The sequence below is a fragment of the Palaemon carinicauda genome, chromosome 30, assembly GCF_036898095.1.
Source record: "Palaemon carinicauda isolate YSFRI2023 chromosome 30, ASM3689809v2, whole genome shotgun sequence".
Taxonomy (NCBI): domain Eukaryota; kingdom Metazoa; phylum Arthropoda; class Malacostraca; order Decapoda; family Palaemonidae; genus Palaemon; species Palaemon carinicauda.
This window is the reverse complement of record NC_090754.1, coordinates 18,222,856-18,237,681: the sequence shown is the minus strand read 5'-3', so window position 1 is coordinate 18,237,681 and position 14,826 is coordinate 18,222,856. Positions and strand designations below refer to the sequence as shown.

The 14,826-nt window shown below is 45.7% G+C and overlaps 1 protein-coding gene across 4 annotated transcripts in view; it reads right to left on the bottom strand.

The window, feature by feature from the left end:
* Positions 1-14,826, bottom strand: part of LOC137622910 (uncharacterized) — a 133,069-nt gene that overhangs the window by 89,516 nt on the left and 28,727 nt on the right. For all 4 annotated transcript variants that reach the window (XM_068353462.1, XM_068353463.1, XM_068353464.1 and 1 more), the window contains exons 3-5: positions 5,845-5,913; positions 805-2,449; positions 189-297 (exon numbers count right to left, since the gene is read on the bottom strand). In XM_068353462.1, coding sequence (XP_068209563.1) covers positions 189-297; positions 805-2,449; positions 5,845-5,913 — 1,823 coding nt within the window. The remainder of the gene's footprint in view (positions 1-188; positions 298-804; positions 2,450-5,844; positions 5,914-14,826) is intronic.

The window sequence follows — 14,826 nt, the reverse complement described above, 5'->3', positions numbered from 1 at the left end:
TTGAAATGCTTTTCCTGTTATAAAGACCAATTGTGTGATAAATAACATGGGGAAGCAGAAAAGTTTTAAATACAGACTCTTATTGCATAATAAACTGTTTCTGTACATAATCTCTAAGAGCAATAATGGAAAAAATTAGACATACAACATACTCAAAATACAAATGAACAAAATACAACACTAATTACCTCTTTGAGTGCACTGGAGAGTTTCACATAAGCATCCAAGTTTACAGAACTCGTTTGTACAGGTAACATTTGGATCTATTTTCACAGGCTCTTTTTGTTCCTCTCTCGTCTGAAAAAGGTTACAAATGTACAAAATATAGTTGTGCAATGATTATGATGGAGTTAACTGAGTATACACATGGTGTAACCAAAAATAATGCTAATTTGAATCGTTTACCCAAAACATATAAAAAATTATACTGCATCAGCTTCAAAGATTAAAGCTAAAATAGGTTTAGAAATAAATTGCCCTTTCAAAGGGAGAAGTCATCATTCTAAGATGAAAAGGGTAAAAATGTATTCTGACAGGTGAAATAAGGGTTCCTATAACTATATTAATGTCTTTATCTCTTTCATATACAAGTTCCCCATATCAAATTCAACTAATGTGCAACATCAGCAAAAGGTCATTGATTTGAAATTTACACGAGCACAAAGAAAATTAAAGTAAACAATGAATACAATAAAGTGGACGGACTATATATTCTTGTCATTTCATTTGTGGGGGAAAAAAAAAAAAAAACACTAATTTTTTTTATTTACTATGAAACAGCATAATTAAAGGAAGTACACATACCTCACCGACATACTTGACAAAATTCATGCTGAGACGTTTCATTTCCCTAGAAAGTGACGGAAATCTGTACATATTCTTCTTGAACACTTTGCTCTTGTTAGCTGTTAACACACTGACTGACCTCTCTCCACTATAAGTAGTGTCGGAACTTGACTCCTCGTCTTTTCTGTCACCGATTCCTTCAGAAACTTCATTCTGAGAGACAAGCAAATTTGTATCTCCATCAGAGGACTTTGATGGCCCAGCTTCTTCTTTAGGACCATCTCCCTCACAAGGCAACAAAGACGTATCCTCCAAACATACTATTTTCTCTTTTTCTTTGTTCTGTATTCCTACATCTCTCAAATCTGCTTCACTTTTCATGCCTTCAGAATGATCTTTTGAACATACAGTTTCTTTGTCCTCTTCCCTGTCCCTCTGTTGCTTTTTGTTTAATACAAGTGATTCTTTTGACTCTTTTACATCTCCCTTGATAAACATTTTCCTTTCAATGTCCGTCTTTTCTTTTTTCCCACCCTCACTACAACTATCACTCTCTAGCTTTGTCCGTTTGATATCTGTAATGTTGACCTCAGATTCAACTTTCAAGGTTTCACCAATTCTACTACTTCCTTTTCCTACTTCAAAGATAATCTCAGCATCCACCTTTGGAACTTTTACATTACTGCTTTCATTAAGCACCATGATACCTTTTTCCTTTTTCTTGTGGTCAGGTACTTTTTCCTCTACCTCTCCTTTACATGCACCTTCCATATTACCTCGTTCTGTTTTACATTCTTTGTCTTTTGATGTTTCTTCTTCTTCTTCTTCCTTTTCATCACTCTCATCTTCAGACATTGCCAACTTAGCAGCAATGATATCCAATATATTTGACTTATTTGGCTTAACAGGGATTTTTGCCAATGTCTTTGCTTTCTTCTTGTCCACTGATTTCCCCTTTTCTTTAGACTCACATTTTACCAAGTCTTTTTCTACAGGAAATGTAGATGACTGGGATGATACAAGAGCTGAATCCTTCTCATCACTTTCTTTTGCAAAAGGATTCTGTAGTGCCGACAATGCAAATTTGGCCATATCTTCATTTATTTCGACTGCCTTGACCTGTTTTTGGCTGGAATCTACAATCTGACCTTTTGGTATGCACGGAATTCCCATTGGTAATACAACTCTAGCACGAACTGAATCGGAATTAGAGGGATTAATCTTTGTTAAAGAGCCACCAAGTGTCAGCAGTTTTCCCCCATCATATATATAAATCAATTCTACTGTTTTCCTATGGACAGGAGCAGATGATGCTGGCTTCTGAGTTTTGAATACACTAGTGAGGGGCACAAGCTTTCCTGCTCTATGAACAAAGAGAGTCGAACCATCGGCCTTTGATTCCTTACAAAGGTCTTTGTTATAATAATATTTGTACTTTTCTTTGGGGTATAAAATATCCACAGCATTAACTTCTTCATACTGCTGTACTGTATCGGATGCAGCATCATCATTCTGAGGTGCTGAAGCAAGTTGCTCCTCTTGAGGTGTGTCAACATCATCTGGGACTGAAGAGGGAATATCCTGATGCTCTGAGGGAAGATCAGCTTTCTTCTCATATTCAAGGATATCATCGGTAATCTTAGTAACACCTTCTTCGGTTGCTCTGGAAAGACAGTAAACCATCAAAAGGCATTAAAAATTAAAAAAATTAAAAATACAATGTAATTTGTAATTTTCCTAGCTACACAAACCAGAGTCCTTTAAGCAGGGAGACGATTTCAGTGAAAGCTGAAACAGCCAGAGTTTGTTAACGAGGCAGTTAACAACAGGTGGTGGAAGAACTCCAATTTGACCTTTCAACTCAGGACTAAGAGGGATAGTTGAGAAGGGAAGTTTAACTTAAAGGATTCATGTTTGTATTTACATAACTCCCATATTATCTAAAGTTTTTTACTATCTTGGCAAAACGTCTTAATATGTTTGCTGAAGGTAATCTATTCCCCAGATTGCAATTTGGTTTCCGTAAAGGCCTTGGAGCATGTGATGCCCTTCTTACAATCTCCAATGTTATACAGAAATCCCTTGATTGTGTTCAGGAAGTTTGTATGATTGGCCTTGATTTTATAGTGCTACCTTTGACCGTGTTAATAATGAGCCCCTTGTTTTCAAACTCAAACACTTGGGAATGGGAGGGTCATTTCTTAGCATCATTTTAGAATTTTCCTCTCGTGTCCTATCTCTTCGACAATCTCTTCTTGAAGTTTATATACCCATGTACGGGCAAAGTTAATTACGGTGGGCAGTGGTCATTTCGATAGAAGGTGTTCTTTTTAACAATTGTCTCTATTGGCATCCTCAAAAATGCCCACTTCGATCAAGCCATGGAAACTTCTAGAAGAAATTTCTGATGCCATCTGGACCACGTGTCCTTCCATGATGACATATTTCATAAACAAGGATTTCCCTCAGGTTTTGTTTCTCAAAACATACCGACTCCACTAATTAAGACAATGACATCTTGGTCACAACAAGACAGTTCCCTTATCGGCGGCAGGCGCTCTCGTCGAGACTCAGTTTACTTTCAAAATGCTGATGACAGTGAAGTGATGACAGGTTTGACCAAACAATACGGTAGTCAGATCTTGCCTTACTGCTCACACTTTGGGAATAGATAGTTTAGTCTTTAAAACATACCTTTTTTATAGTATTAAATCTACCCATGACAATCCCACATCGTAACAAAATGCAAAATCTGTCTTGATCCTGTACCAACGGCCTCTCTGAGGAGGCTATTAAAACCGGGAAAGTCGTTCAGGCTAACTAGATAACACATGTATTATGAACAATAGCAGCCATGGCGCCTCCGGTGAAGGCTAAGCTCCATCACTTAAATTAACCTAATTTCACTGTGAGGCAGGAGCTAGAATTTATACACTGTAAAGATTAAATACTCAACTTTCCAGAGGCAGAAGAGGCTGGAGATTGCATGATATCCAGAAAAAAACAAAGCGTAACGAGATAACAGGGAAAATCACCGAGTGAGACCGCTACACTTATAGGAATAGCGCGTGGGGTTGACGTAGAGCGCCATCAAGATACTCGTAGTAGTAAGGGAGGAAGGGTAACCTTGATATTGGCCCCCTTTCTAATTTTGCCACTTTCCCCCTCGAAGCGAAAACGCTATTCGGGGTGAAGATTGCTATGTGTCGTATCAAGATATACATCCCCTGATTTATGCGATATCCTTAGGAGAAATTTTAAGGATATTCGCGCCAGGAGTTCGAATTCTGGAGACCTAATGGTAAATTCTCTAGGAATATCACTTTAGTCAAATATCCCTTAGGAAGCTACTTATAGGAACCTTCCATCAGGATGACATGGCCTGAGCCCAAAAAGTAAACTGGATCGTACACTCCTGTTCCGCTGGCTTCAGGGGGAAAGTGAGCCTAGGTGTGTGCACAGGCCTGGAGGGATCTGACCCCCATCCCAGGATCCATATTGATGTCATCTACACCCACCAAAAAGAGAAGTGTTATCATAAGAAGCTTTTCCCATAAAATTACGGCTGATCTTTTCCTCATCATCTTAAAAGTGTCAGAATTGCAGTCTGAGGTAGAAGAGAAGGATAAATACAACAACGAAGAACACACGTTTCTGCCTCTTCCCCACCCTCAACCCAGGATCTGCAAGCAGATTAGTCATAAGCCTGAGCAACTAATACCAATACCAATGATGCTCCTTCGAGGGGCAGAAACACATGGGTTGCTCTAACAAGAACCACAACACAGGGGAACACTGTTACAAGGGAGGAAGAAGGCACACTCACAGGGGCCTGCAACTCAGCAACAAACAGGGTCACATGCATGAAGGAAGTCCCAAGAACAAGGGTTGGGGTGATGGGCACAGGGCAAGGGTGGCAAAAACAAAGGTGATGAATGGGATAACACTCGGCAATGGGGCAAAACACACTTTTGGCCCCGAGACCAACTTAGGAGTGACACCTACAGGTGATTGAACCTTTTCTGATGGCATGGGAGTTACCTTACAAGCCTCAACAGTCCTTTTGGGCTTAAAGGGCTACACCAGGGGACACCACCAGGGTCACTGCTGGGGAACAGCCACACCTTTCACCACTGGCATCACCAAAGGGAGATACTGGAGATGGGGGCACCGGGGGAGTACAAACTCTCCCAACAGTGAGGGACTACCTGAAAGACCTAAGGAGGCCCAAGCCTTGCTTGCGTCAAACTCTCTGAGAAAATGGAAGAAGTGAAAGCCTTCTTCAGTGTCTTCTTTGGAATTGCCAAGGCAGATCCCGGAGAAAGCTTGGCTCTTTTCTTTCCGCTCAGGGTGTGCATCAGCTGTCGTTAATTAGCTCTTTAACTAATTAATCGGCAGTTCCATCTCATGATGAAATCATTTCCCTATTCAAAAGGCCGAAAGGTTTGCATATGCATAGGGACAAATATACACACACACACATGCAGGTCATGAACCTACCAAAGTTTGCTAATCTTTAAAAGAAAATTAAAGCAAAAGAACATAAAAAAGTAGTAGTGGAGACAAGGTTGGACCGCATACAAACACAATGTGGACTATAGCTAAGTCTTACCCATCACTGTGTCCACTTTACACCACAGGTAAGAAGTAAAGAATCATTCCCGCATACAAACACAATGTGGACTATAGCTAAGTCTTACCCATCACTGTGTCCACTTTACACCACAGGTAAGAAGTAAAGCTGTATTCAATACCGACTAATGTATGTACTTTAATAAAGTGATGATAAAATAACAAACAGGCATATATCACATAAATACAAGTCTGTAACATAAGAAAGGAGATCAAAAATTGATGCATGCAGACCTGCAACTAAAGCCATTGCAGTGGTAAAACATTGGTAAGTGTTAAGTGCTGTGTTATACTGTCTCGTTATTTCCCTTCATGTGAAGAGCATCCATTAGTATTTACAATTAATAAATTCAATAACTGATTAATCTCAATTCCAGAATCTGTTCCTAATATTTTCTTTCTTCATTTACAGCAATAATTACCTACCTGCACTTTGGAATTGGGTAGCTGATATTCAATCGGGAACAGTTGTCCAAAAATGCATCCAAATCATTACTGAAATAGAACAATTTGAACATTAATCATAAAAAAAACACAAAAGTTAAAAATGACAGTCAAAGATAATTTGTATTTTTCCTAACTATACAAACCTTAGCTATTTATTAGGAGGTATTACTTTCGGTGAAGCTGAAATGACGAGCCATTAAAGTTTAGCGAGGGTTAGCTATCCACACTGCTAGTCAGAGGGGGGTAGGGGAGGGTAGATTGCTACCAGTCCCCCTCACACACCTGGGATTTAGTTCACTTTGCTTGGAGGTAGGACTTCAAGGGGGATAGGGCTGGTGGACAAGTTTGTATAAATAGCTTAGGTTTGTATAGTTAGGAAAAATACAAATTATCTCCGAATTTGTCATTTGTTCCGTAACTGGAATACAAACCACGCTATTTATTAGGGGTGACTCACCCATTAGGAACGGTGGACGTCCCTGCCAATCTGGCTTTTGGCTTTACCCGGGGGCTTCTTATGTGAGTATGTTAGTACTAAAAAATAGGGAGTCCCTGCGCCTCGCAAAAACTTTGCTACGGTCTGCAGCTTACGCAAGCTGTGTGTTGAGATATGCAGAAGTGTGACCATCTAGGTAAAGTTATTCCGTGTCTCATGTACGAAAAACTGTTGTAACCAAGACTTTCCCAATACCACCTCTCCAAGGTATGGGGACGCAACAGTATTAGCTTAATACTAAGTGCACAAGGGAGCATGGTTTACCTGCAGTGGTTTGAGGTCAGCTTATACAAAGAACCCAGGATGCTGCTTTCCCTAAGAGGGGGGAGGATGAAGAAAAGAATAAGAGCCAGTCAAATCTTTTCATTCACGCTGACTAAAACCGGGTAACAGTGCCCTCAACCTTCTGCTACTTGTCCAATAAGGAGCTTGAGGTATACAACCAGATGTTGTGCAGCCACCACAGGACCGATAGAGATCGTATCGAGTTCCTGAGGGTCACGTCTTGCAGGAGAAAAGTTGGGAAAGTCACCTGGAGCATTCACATCCTTTCTTGTAAAAACATGCGTCACAGTAATCTGCTTAGAAGGCCAGGAGCATATCTATGCCCCTGACATCGTGAGTCGTCATGTTGGGTGAGACTCTGGATTCAGGGCATAATTGGTGACTCTGTGAATCCAGCAGGAATGATGTTTTGGTGATCCTCCTTTAGTCTCTCCCAGTGCTGATGACAAGAGAAGGGACCCGGGTGCGCTGTTGCCGTTCTCTTAAAGTAGGGTCTCATACCTTACCCTCGGTACGGTAACGGCTGGATCGTCATTTACCGAGTGGAGACTTATGTAGGATCCGTCACCTCTGGAGACTGTGTCTGGCGACATACTCGAGGACAAAACTGAACGTCGAAAGAGAGACCATGAAGTTCCTTGACTTGTATGGCTGCTGTCAAAGAGTGTATAGGAACATTGTCTTCTTAAACCAGGTGAAAATTTGTTGCCTGGTGAAGTGGAACATAAGGAGGTCTCTCTAGAGATTGGAGAACTTGAACCATGCTCCGAGAGTAAGGTCTCAATTCCGAATGGAGAAAGGCAAGTTGTAAGTCCGTATGAGTTAGGAAAGGTCTAGCGATGATAAGATGTCCCTTCCTTTCAGTTTGAGTGTGAGGCTCAAGGTGAGTGATCGTCTTTACCTATTGAAACTTATTCTTGCCTATACTCGAAGATTTCGCTACTGCTGGAATTGAGGTATCGAGTGGAGAGACACTTTCACATGACACCAACCATACAAGATGTTATACTGCCTGGTAGACTGATGCTGAGGAATCCCTCAGATATCTAGAAAATCTTTTCGCAACTTATTGCAAGAGGCCTCTGTGAGAGAGGAGGTACTGGGTAGTCTTCAGGCGTACAATCATAGCAAAGCTAGAGCTTGTGGTAGTAGTCGAAGTGTGGTTGTCTGTGATGTGGAGAGGGTTCTCTTGGAGAGACTATCAGGAGCTGCAAAAGGTTTGGAAACCGTTCTGCGTAATGCCATAGCGGGGCTATGAGAGTCCTTGAGAGGCTGACCGATGTTCTTAGCCTTCCTGACTGCCCTTCTCCAGATAAAACAGGGAAGAGACCTACACGTCATTGTTTTATCCACCGTTGTTGGACTGTTTCTTGCCAGAGAGCCTTGGGGCTCAGTGCTGGGGAGCAACGGCAGCCTGGGGCTCTGCGGCATTGCGAACAGATCCCTAGTTGAAGAACCCCGTAAAGTCGGGACTTTGTCGGCTACAAGGTGATCCAAAGACCATTCGGTATACTTTATCTGAGATGATGTGCACAGATTATTGGCGAGCACATTCCTCTGGTCTGGAATGAAGCGGGCTGATAATGGCACCGAACGGACTTTGGCCCATCTCAAGTGTTTTTACTGCAAGATAGGAAGAGGCTGCGAGAAATTTCCTTCTTGCTTGTCGATGTGAGCCTCTATGTGGTGTGTGGTATCGCCCATCACATCACTGAGTGGTCCATTAGGAATCGATGAGGCTGCTGAAGGACCGGAAAGTTGGCCTTCATCTCTTAAGAGATTTAAGTGAAGGTACTTTTGGATTCTGTCCAGAGGGCTGAGGTCATGTGGTGCAGCACTATGGTCCCTCCTCTCTTCTTTTGATGTGTTCTAAGCACAGCATCAAGTCCAAGGGGTGGGGAAGGATGAGAAGGTTATACCACTCCACAGATTCTCGACTGACACCCATCCCTTGAGGTTCGTCCAAACTTCTGGTCCCATGGGGGTCAGAATGTCTGGGGGAATCAGGGGCCTGATTCCTATCGGACTCAAGTCACTCTGGGCTGGGAGTTCTCGTTTTGAGAAAGTTTTGTGGAGATTGGTGTCTAGAATCATTCCCAGATACACCAGTCTTCTGAGAGGGAAGAAGGGAAGACTTCCACAGGTTTACCTTGATCACTGGATCTTGGTAAAAAAGACTTCAGACGTTCCGGTGCTACTGCAAGGTTGCCACAGAGTCTGCTAAGGTCAGTCAGTTGTCCAGAAACGGAGGAGATAGAAGCCGATCCTGTGAGACCAGGATGGGTGTAGTGGAAAGACCGAAGCACAGTGCCCTGAACAATGTTTCTTGTTTGTTTAGACTAAATCTTCAAACCCTCCTAGATGGATGGTTTGGGCCTGGAGGTATGCGTCCTTTAGGTCCAGTGTGCAAATGAAGACCTGAGGTCTTAGCCCTTGTCTGCACTTCAACATGGTGTGGACATCGACCCAAAGGCACAGGTCCTTGCAGATCCTTTCGCATGGGAGATTGTTAAGGCTAGGGTCTTAACTTGTGGCGTAAAGGATCGGACATGATACCCAGTGTAAGGATTCCTTCAACTGATAGAAGGAAGACAACGCTTAACCTTACCATAAGCCCTGATGGGATTGATGCTATTCCTTAGAGTAGAATCAGTCTGGCGAATGTTAATCAATGGTTAACGGTTGGGTATTGTGGTCACTGTGGAGTTAGAGTGTGCTCGCAAGTAGTCCCCTGTCGACAAGCCGCTGATGAGGGTTGTCGATTGTTTGCCGATCACTTTAGTGGATTGGTGTGATGGCGAACGGCCAGTAGCGAGAAGTGTGTTATATACCTCCTGATCTAGGGAACCACGGGCAGAGGCTGACTAGTAAGTCCGAGTCACGAACTGCTGGCGAATTGCCGATAATAATCGGTGAATCGGCGGTCTGTGAGCCGAAGATGGTAACTGACAGGCAGATGAAGGCTGTCTGGTCGGTCAGTCAGCCAAGGTAGGTTGGCAATAAACGAGTTGGTAATCTGCTTTGAGAGCCCTGAGATACAGCAGAATGATTTAATGATAAGTCAGTCGGTGATGGTAAGCCATTGATGATCAGCGATCGATCGCTGACCGGTTATCGGTGAGCTAGAGATCAGCAAGCTGACTATGATCCCTCCTGGTTGGTCAAAGATCAGCAGACTGACGATGGGCTGGTCAAAGATCAGTGAGCTGAGTTTGACGATCGAAGAAAGATGAGCTGCCCATCGGGGATCTAGTGATCAGCAAGCTGATCAGTGATCAGCACTCTTAGTCGAATGAAGAAAACTGCATAGCTAACCGAGGAAAAATAAAATAAATTATGTAATAGAAAATTCCCTAGGGAGGAACTCGAAAGAGGACCACCGAGGGAACAACATAAAATAAGCATTGCGCTCTCCCTTCCCCAGTCGACATTCACGGGAGAAGGGGGAGCGGAATAACTGTAATAAAAATCACAAATTTTAAGTAATTTGTATTTTTCCTAACAGTACTTACCTCGAACTACTTTCTTAGGAATACCTGGGATCTCCTCCCAACCGACCAGAGTTTTGAGTAGTTTACCCTACACCCATTTTCTATGAGGGGTTGGGGTCTCGGGAAACAGATAGAGGTTAGCCAGGAAGTAAGGAGGAACTTGTGTCGCTTACGATTACTTCCCACGGCTAACCCGGCGCCCAAACTACTTAACTTTAAAAATCACAAATTTTAAGTAATTTGTATTTTTCCTAACAGTACTTACCTCGAACTACTTTCTTAGGAGTATCTGGTATCTCCTCCCATCCGACCAGAGTTTTGTGTAGTTTACCCTAAACCCATTTTCTATGAGGGGCGACCTCCAGTAAGTTCTTGGTTGCTAAGGTCTCTAAGAAAACCAGGGGACACTCGGGGAAGGCAGGGTGGGCCATTACCCGAAAGTAGTTCGAGGTTAGTACTGTTAGGAAAAATACAAATTACTTAAAATTTGTGATTTGTTCCAACACGAAGTACTTACCTCGAACTACTTTCTTAGGAGACTTATATTTTAGGAGGTGGGTGTGGCCCTAAAAAGTTCTTAAGACTGTGCTGAGGAAACTCCAGAGACCTAGAAAGTGGCTAGGTCGTGTTGACCCCATAGAAAATGAATGAGAGGAAACTACACAAAAACCCATCTTAGTGTATAAGAAACTCACCTGTGCAAGAAAAGTTAGGGGGCATGTCTTCCTCTTGATGAGGTACTCGTCTCTGGCTCAGGGCCCTCACAGAGGTCACTTAAAGCGGAAAAGGGGGAAAGGAAGTACAATGGGGTTTAAGGAACGAACCTGTGTCTCTTGTGCTTATTATCCGCGGTTATCACTGAGGCTATGCCTTTAAATCGTTTGGAGCGCTGAAACTACGGTACCTATCGAGAACCCGTCCAGGGATCTTCTTGAATAGTCCTTTAAATAGTGAGCCGTGAAGGTAGACTGGTTGGTCCAGGTACCTGCCGATAGGATCTGGCCCACTGCCATATTCTTCTCAAAAGCCAATGTAGTACTCAGGCCCCTAATGTCATGGGGCTTGGGTTTCCCGGTAGGGGGATTCCCGCCTTACTGTAGGCCCTGATGATGACCTGTCGCAACCAGAAGGAGATGGTGTTCTTCGAGACTGGCTTCTTCACGAGGCCAGTGGAAACAAAAAGACTCTTGATCCCGGGCCGGAGTTTTGCTGTTCTCTCCAAGTATTTTCTCACTGCCCTGACGGGACATAGGCGCAAATCCTTCACGTTGCCTGACCCGGGGATTGCTGGAATAGAGAAGCCCTCAAACCTGGGGTCCCATATGACAGGGTTCTGGGTCTTAGCTAAGAAGGAAGGAACGAACTTGAATGTGACCTCTCGCCAACCTTTCGAGTGAGCAACTTCGTAGGACAGACCATGAATCTCGCTTACCCGTTTAGCTGAAGCTAACGCCAGCAAGAAAACTGTCTTGAGAGTGAGGTCCTTGTCCACGATGTCCTTCAAGGGCTCAAACGGAGGCTCGGAAAACATCTTCAGGACCCTTGCCACGTCCCATTGTGGCACTTTCACAGCTTGCGGGGGCATGATTGCTCAAAGCTCTTAATGAGTATTGAGATATATCTGGAGTTACCCAGGTCTATGCCCTTCAGGAAAAAAAACTTGGCCCAAGGCTGCGCGGACTCCCTTGATGGCTGGAATGGACATTTTGACCACGTCCCTGAGGTAAACTAGAAAGTCCGCTACCTGCGGAATGGAGACCTTCAGGGGCTCAATGTTCCTAGTGGCGCACCATTTGGTAAAGGTGGCCCACTTAGCCTGATATACAGCTGTTGATGACCGTCTCAGGTAGCCCGACATCCAAGTTGCTGTACTCGACGAATAGCCTTCCCTCCTCAAGAGACGCTCGATAACCTCCACGCGTGAAGGCGGAGGGATCTTGGATTTTCGTGGAACCTTTGGAAGTGTGGTTGTCGGAGAAGATCTGGCCTGTCCGGAAGGGGCCAGGGCAGCTGTTGTGTTAGCTCCCTTAGGTCTACGAACCACTCTCTCTCCGGCCACCAGGGCGCTACCAAAGTCATCTGTGGGTTGCTTGTCTTTCTCACCCTGTTGAGGACCTGCCTGAGCATCCCGAAGAGGGAAAAGCGTACACGTTGAGATTGTTCCACGGATGTTGGAAGGCGTCTTCGAACGCCGCTTTTGGGTCTGGAACAGAAGAACAGAACACGGGGAGCTGCATGTTCAGCCTTGTTCCGAAGAGGTCCATCACCGGCGAACCCTATTTCTGAATGACGGACCTGGCTACTTCCGGGTGTAGGGACCATTCGGATCCCATCACTTGCCCCATCCTGCTGAGGCCGTCGGCAAGGACGTTCCTTTTCCCTGAGATGAACCTCGCTGATATCCTTATCTGTTCCACCTCGGCCCATTCCAGAAGTTGTAAGGTGAGGGCGCACAGCTCCTTCGACCTTAGGCCTCCCTGCTTCTTTATGTAAGCTACTATCGTGCCGTTGTCACACATCAACGCTACGGTGTTTCCCCGGAGTAGGTGTACAAACTCGAGGCACGCTCTTTGTACTGCTCTCAACTCTAGAACGTTGATGTGCTGGGACTTCTCTAGGGCTGTCCAGTTTCCTCTCGCTGATTTCCCTTAGAGATGATCACCCCATCCCTCCTTCGACACGTCCGTGAACAGGAGCATCTCCGGAGGGTCGGCTGCAAAGGGCATCCCTTTGAGGGTGTTCGTCCTGCAGCTCCACTAATCCAGGACCCGTTTCGTGTTCGGAAACACCGGGACCACTCTGTGGGGGGAATCCGTTTGGATCCAGTTCTCCTTCAGGTTCCATTGGACCTCCCTGAGCCTTAGCCTGCCCTGGGGGACCAGTTCCTCCAGACACACAAGATGACCTATTAGTCTCTACCAGTCCTTTGCCCTCCTGGGTTGGTCTGCCAGAAGAGGCAGAGGACCTGGTCTAAGTTGTCCAGTCTGTCCGCGGAAGGGAAGGCTTTCACTAACCGGGAGTCCAGAACCATCCCGAGGTAGATCCTCCTGGTGGAGGGAATCAGTTGAGACTTCTTTAGGTTGATGGTGATCCCCAGAACGTTGCAGAACTGCAGTAACCTCGCGCCTTGCTCCTTCAGTACTTCCTCTGAGGCTGAAAGTAGCAACCAATCGTCCAGGTAACGAATCAGGCGGATGCCTTGTTCGTGTGCCCAGACTGAGACCGTTGTGAAGACCCTTGTGAAGACTTGGGGAGCAGTGGACAGCCCGAAGCAGAGGGTTTTGAACTGCAACGTCTGGTTCTCCCATTTCACCCGTAGGTACTTCCTGCTGGAGGGATGAACCGGGATCTGGAAGTAGGCATCCTTGAGATCTACTGACATCATGGAGTCCCCTTCTCTCAAGGACGCCAATACTGATTTTGGAGTGTCCATTTTGAAGTCCGTCTTGCAGACGAACTTGTTGAGGGCTGAGAGGTCTATGACCGGTCTCCATCCTCCTGTTGCTTTCTCCAACAGTAACAGCCTGCTGTAGAACCCCGGACCAGGGCCCCGAACAGGTTCCATTGCCCCTTTCGCCAACATTGCTGAGACCTCTCCCTGCAGAGCTGTCCATCTCAAGGGATCCTTGGGGGCTAGCCATTCCGCCTGCGGATCTGGTATCAGAGGAGGAGAGTCCGCTAGGAAGGACAATCTGTACCCTTCTTTCAGAACTGTCACTGTCCACGGGTCTGCTCCGTGTTTTTCCCATGCTTGCCAAAAAAGTTTGAGGCATCCCCCCACCTGAGGCTCCGGCAGGAGTAGGGGGCCTCAATCCCTATCTCCTCCTCAATGAGCGGCCTGAACGACCTCTTCTGGAAGCGGAGAAGGACGGTCTATAGGCGGTTTGATTCGGGGCTGATCCCCTACGGGAGGGCTGAGACGACTGGGACCATGTTGTCGCCGAGTTATCTCTCCTAGGGTGGTTAGGAGCGGGCCGAGGAGGGCGAGACGAGTCGACGGAGGGTCTTCTAAACGTCGGCCTCCTGACCGGGTGGGGCCTGGTCTCGAATGGCTCCTTCATCCTCCGAATTCTCTCCATCGCCTCCTCCGCTGCCTTCGGGGGAAAGATTGAGTCATCCCACAAGGTCAGGTTCCTCAGAGATCTGGCTTCTCTGTCCGGCAGCCTCCTGGATATCTTGCTCAGAACAGTGTCCCTCCTTCGTAGGACCCAGTTGGCGGACATGGCTAACGACCGGTAAAACAAGAATTTTAGGGCCTTGCCTCCCGAGCTGATGAGTTCCTTGAGGAAGGCCTGGGTCTCCGGAACTGACAGGTCGTATGACGACTGAACGCCGATCAGGGTGGCGGCCCACCAGTCTAACCAGGAGGAGACGTTGACAAGGTCCTTCGACATCTCCATCATGACCGCCTCCGAAGGAGAGAAGCAGATTGGAGCCGTGGACGCCCTTTCCTCTGAGGCTCCTTGCCCTAGTACGGTGAGTGCAAGCTCCAGAGCACAGGCGCCCGCTCGCTGTCCCTCTGGGAGGTAGAACCTGCTCTGGGACTTCAGGCCCTGGAGTAGCTTGGAGGAGCTCTGGCTCTTGGGCGCTTCTGCGTGGTTGGCCGCTATCCTGTCCATGTGAGCTTTACCCAAATAAACGTCCCTCGCCAGAGGAAGGGCCAAGGAGGGGCGCTGCTGGACTGGGGCG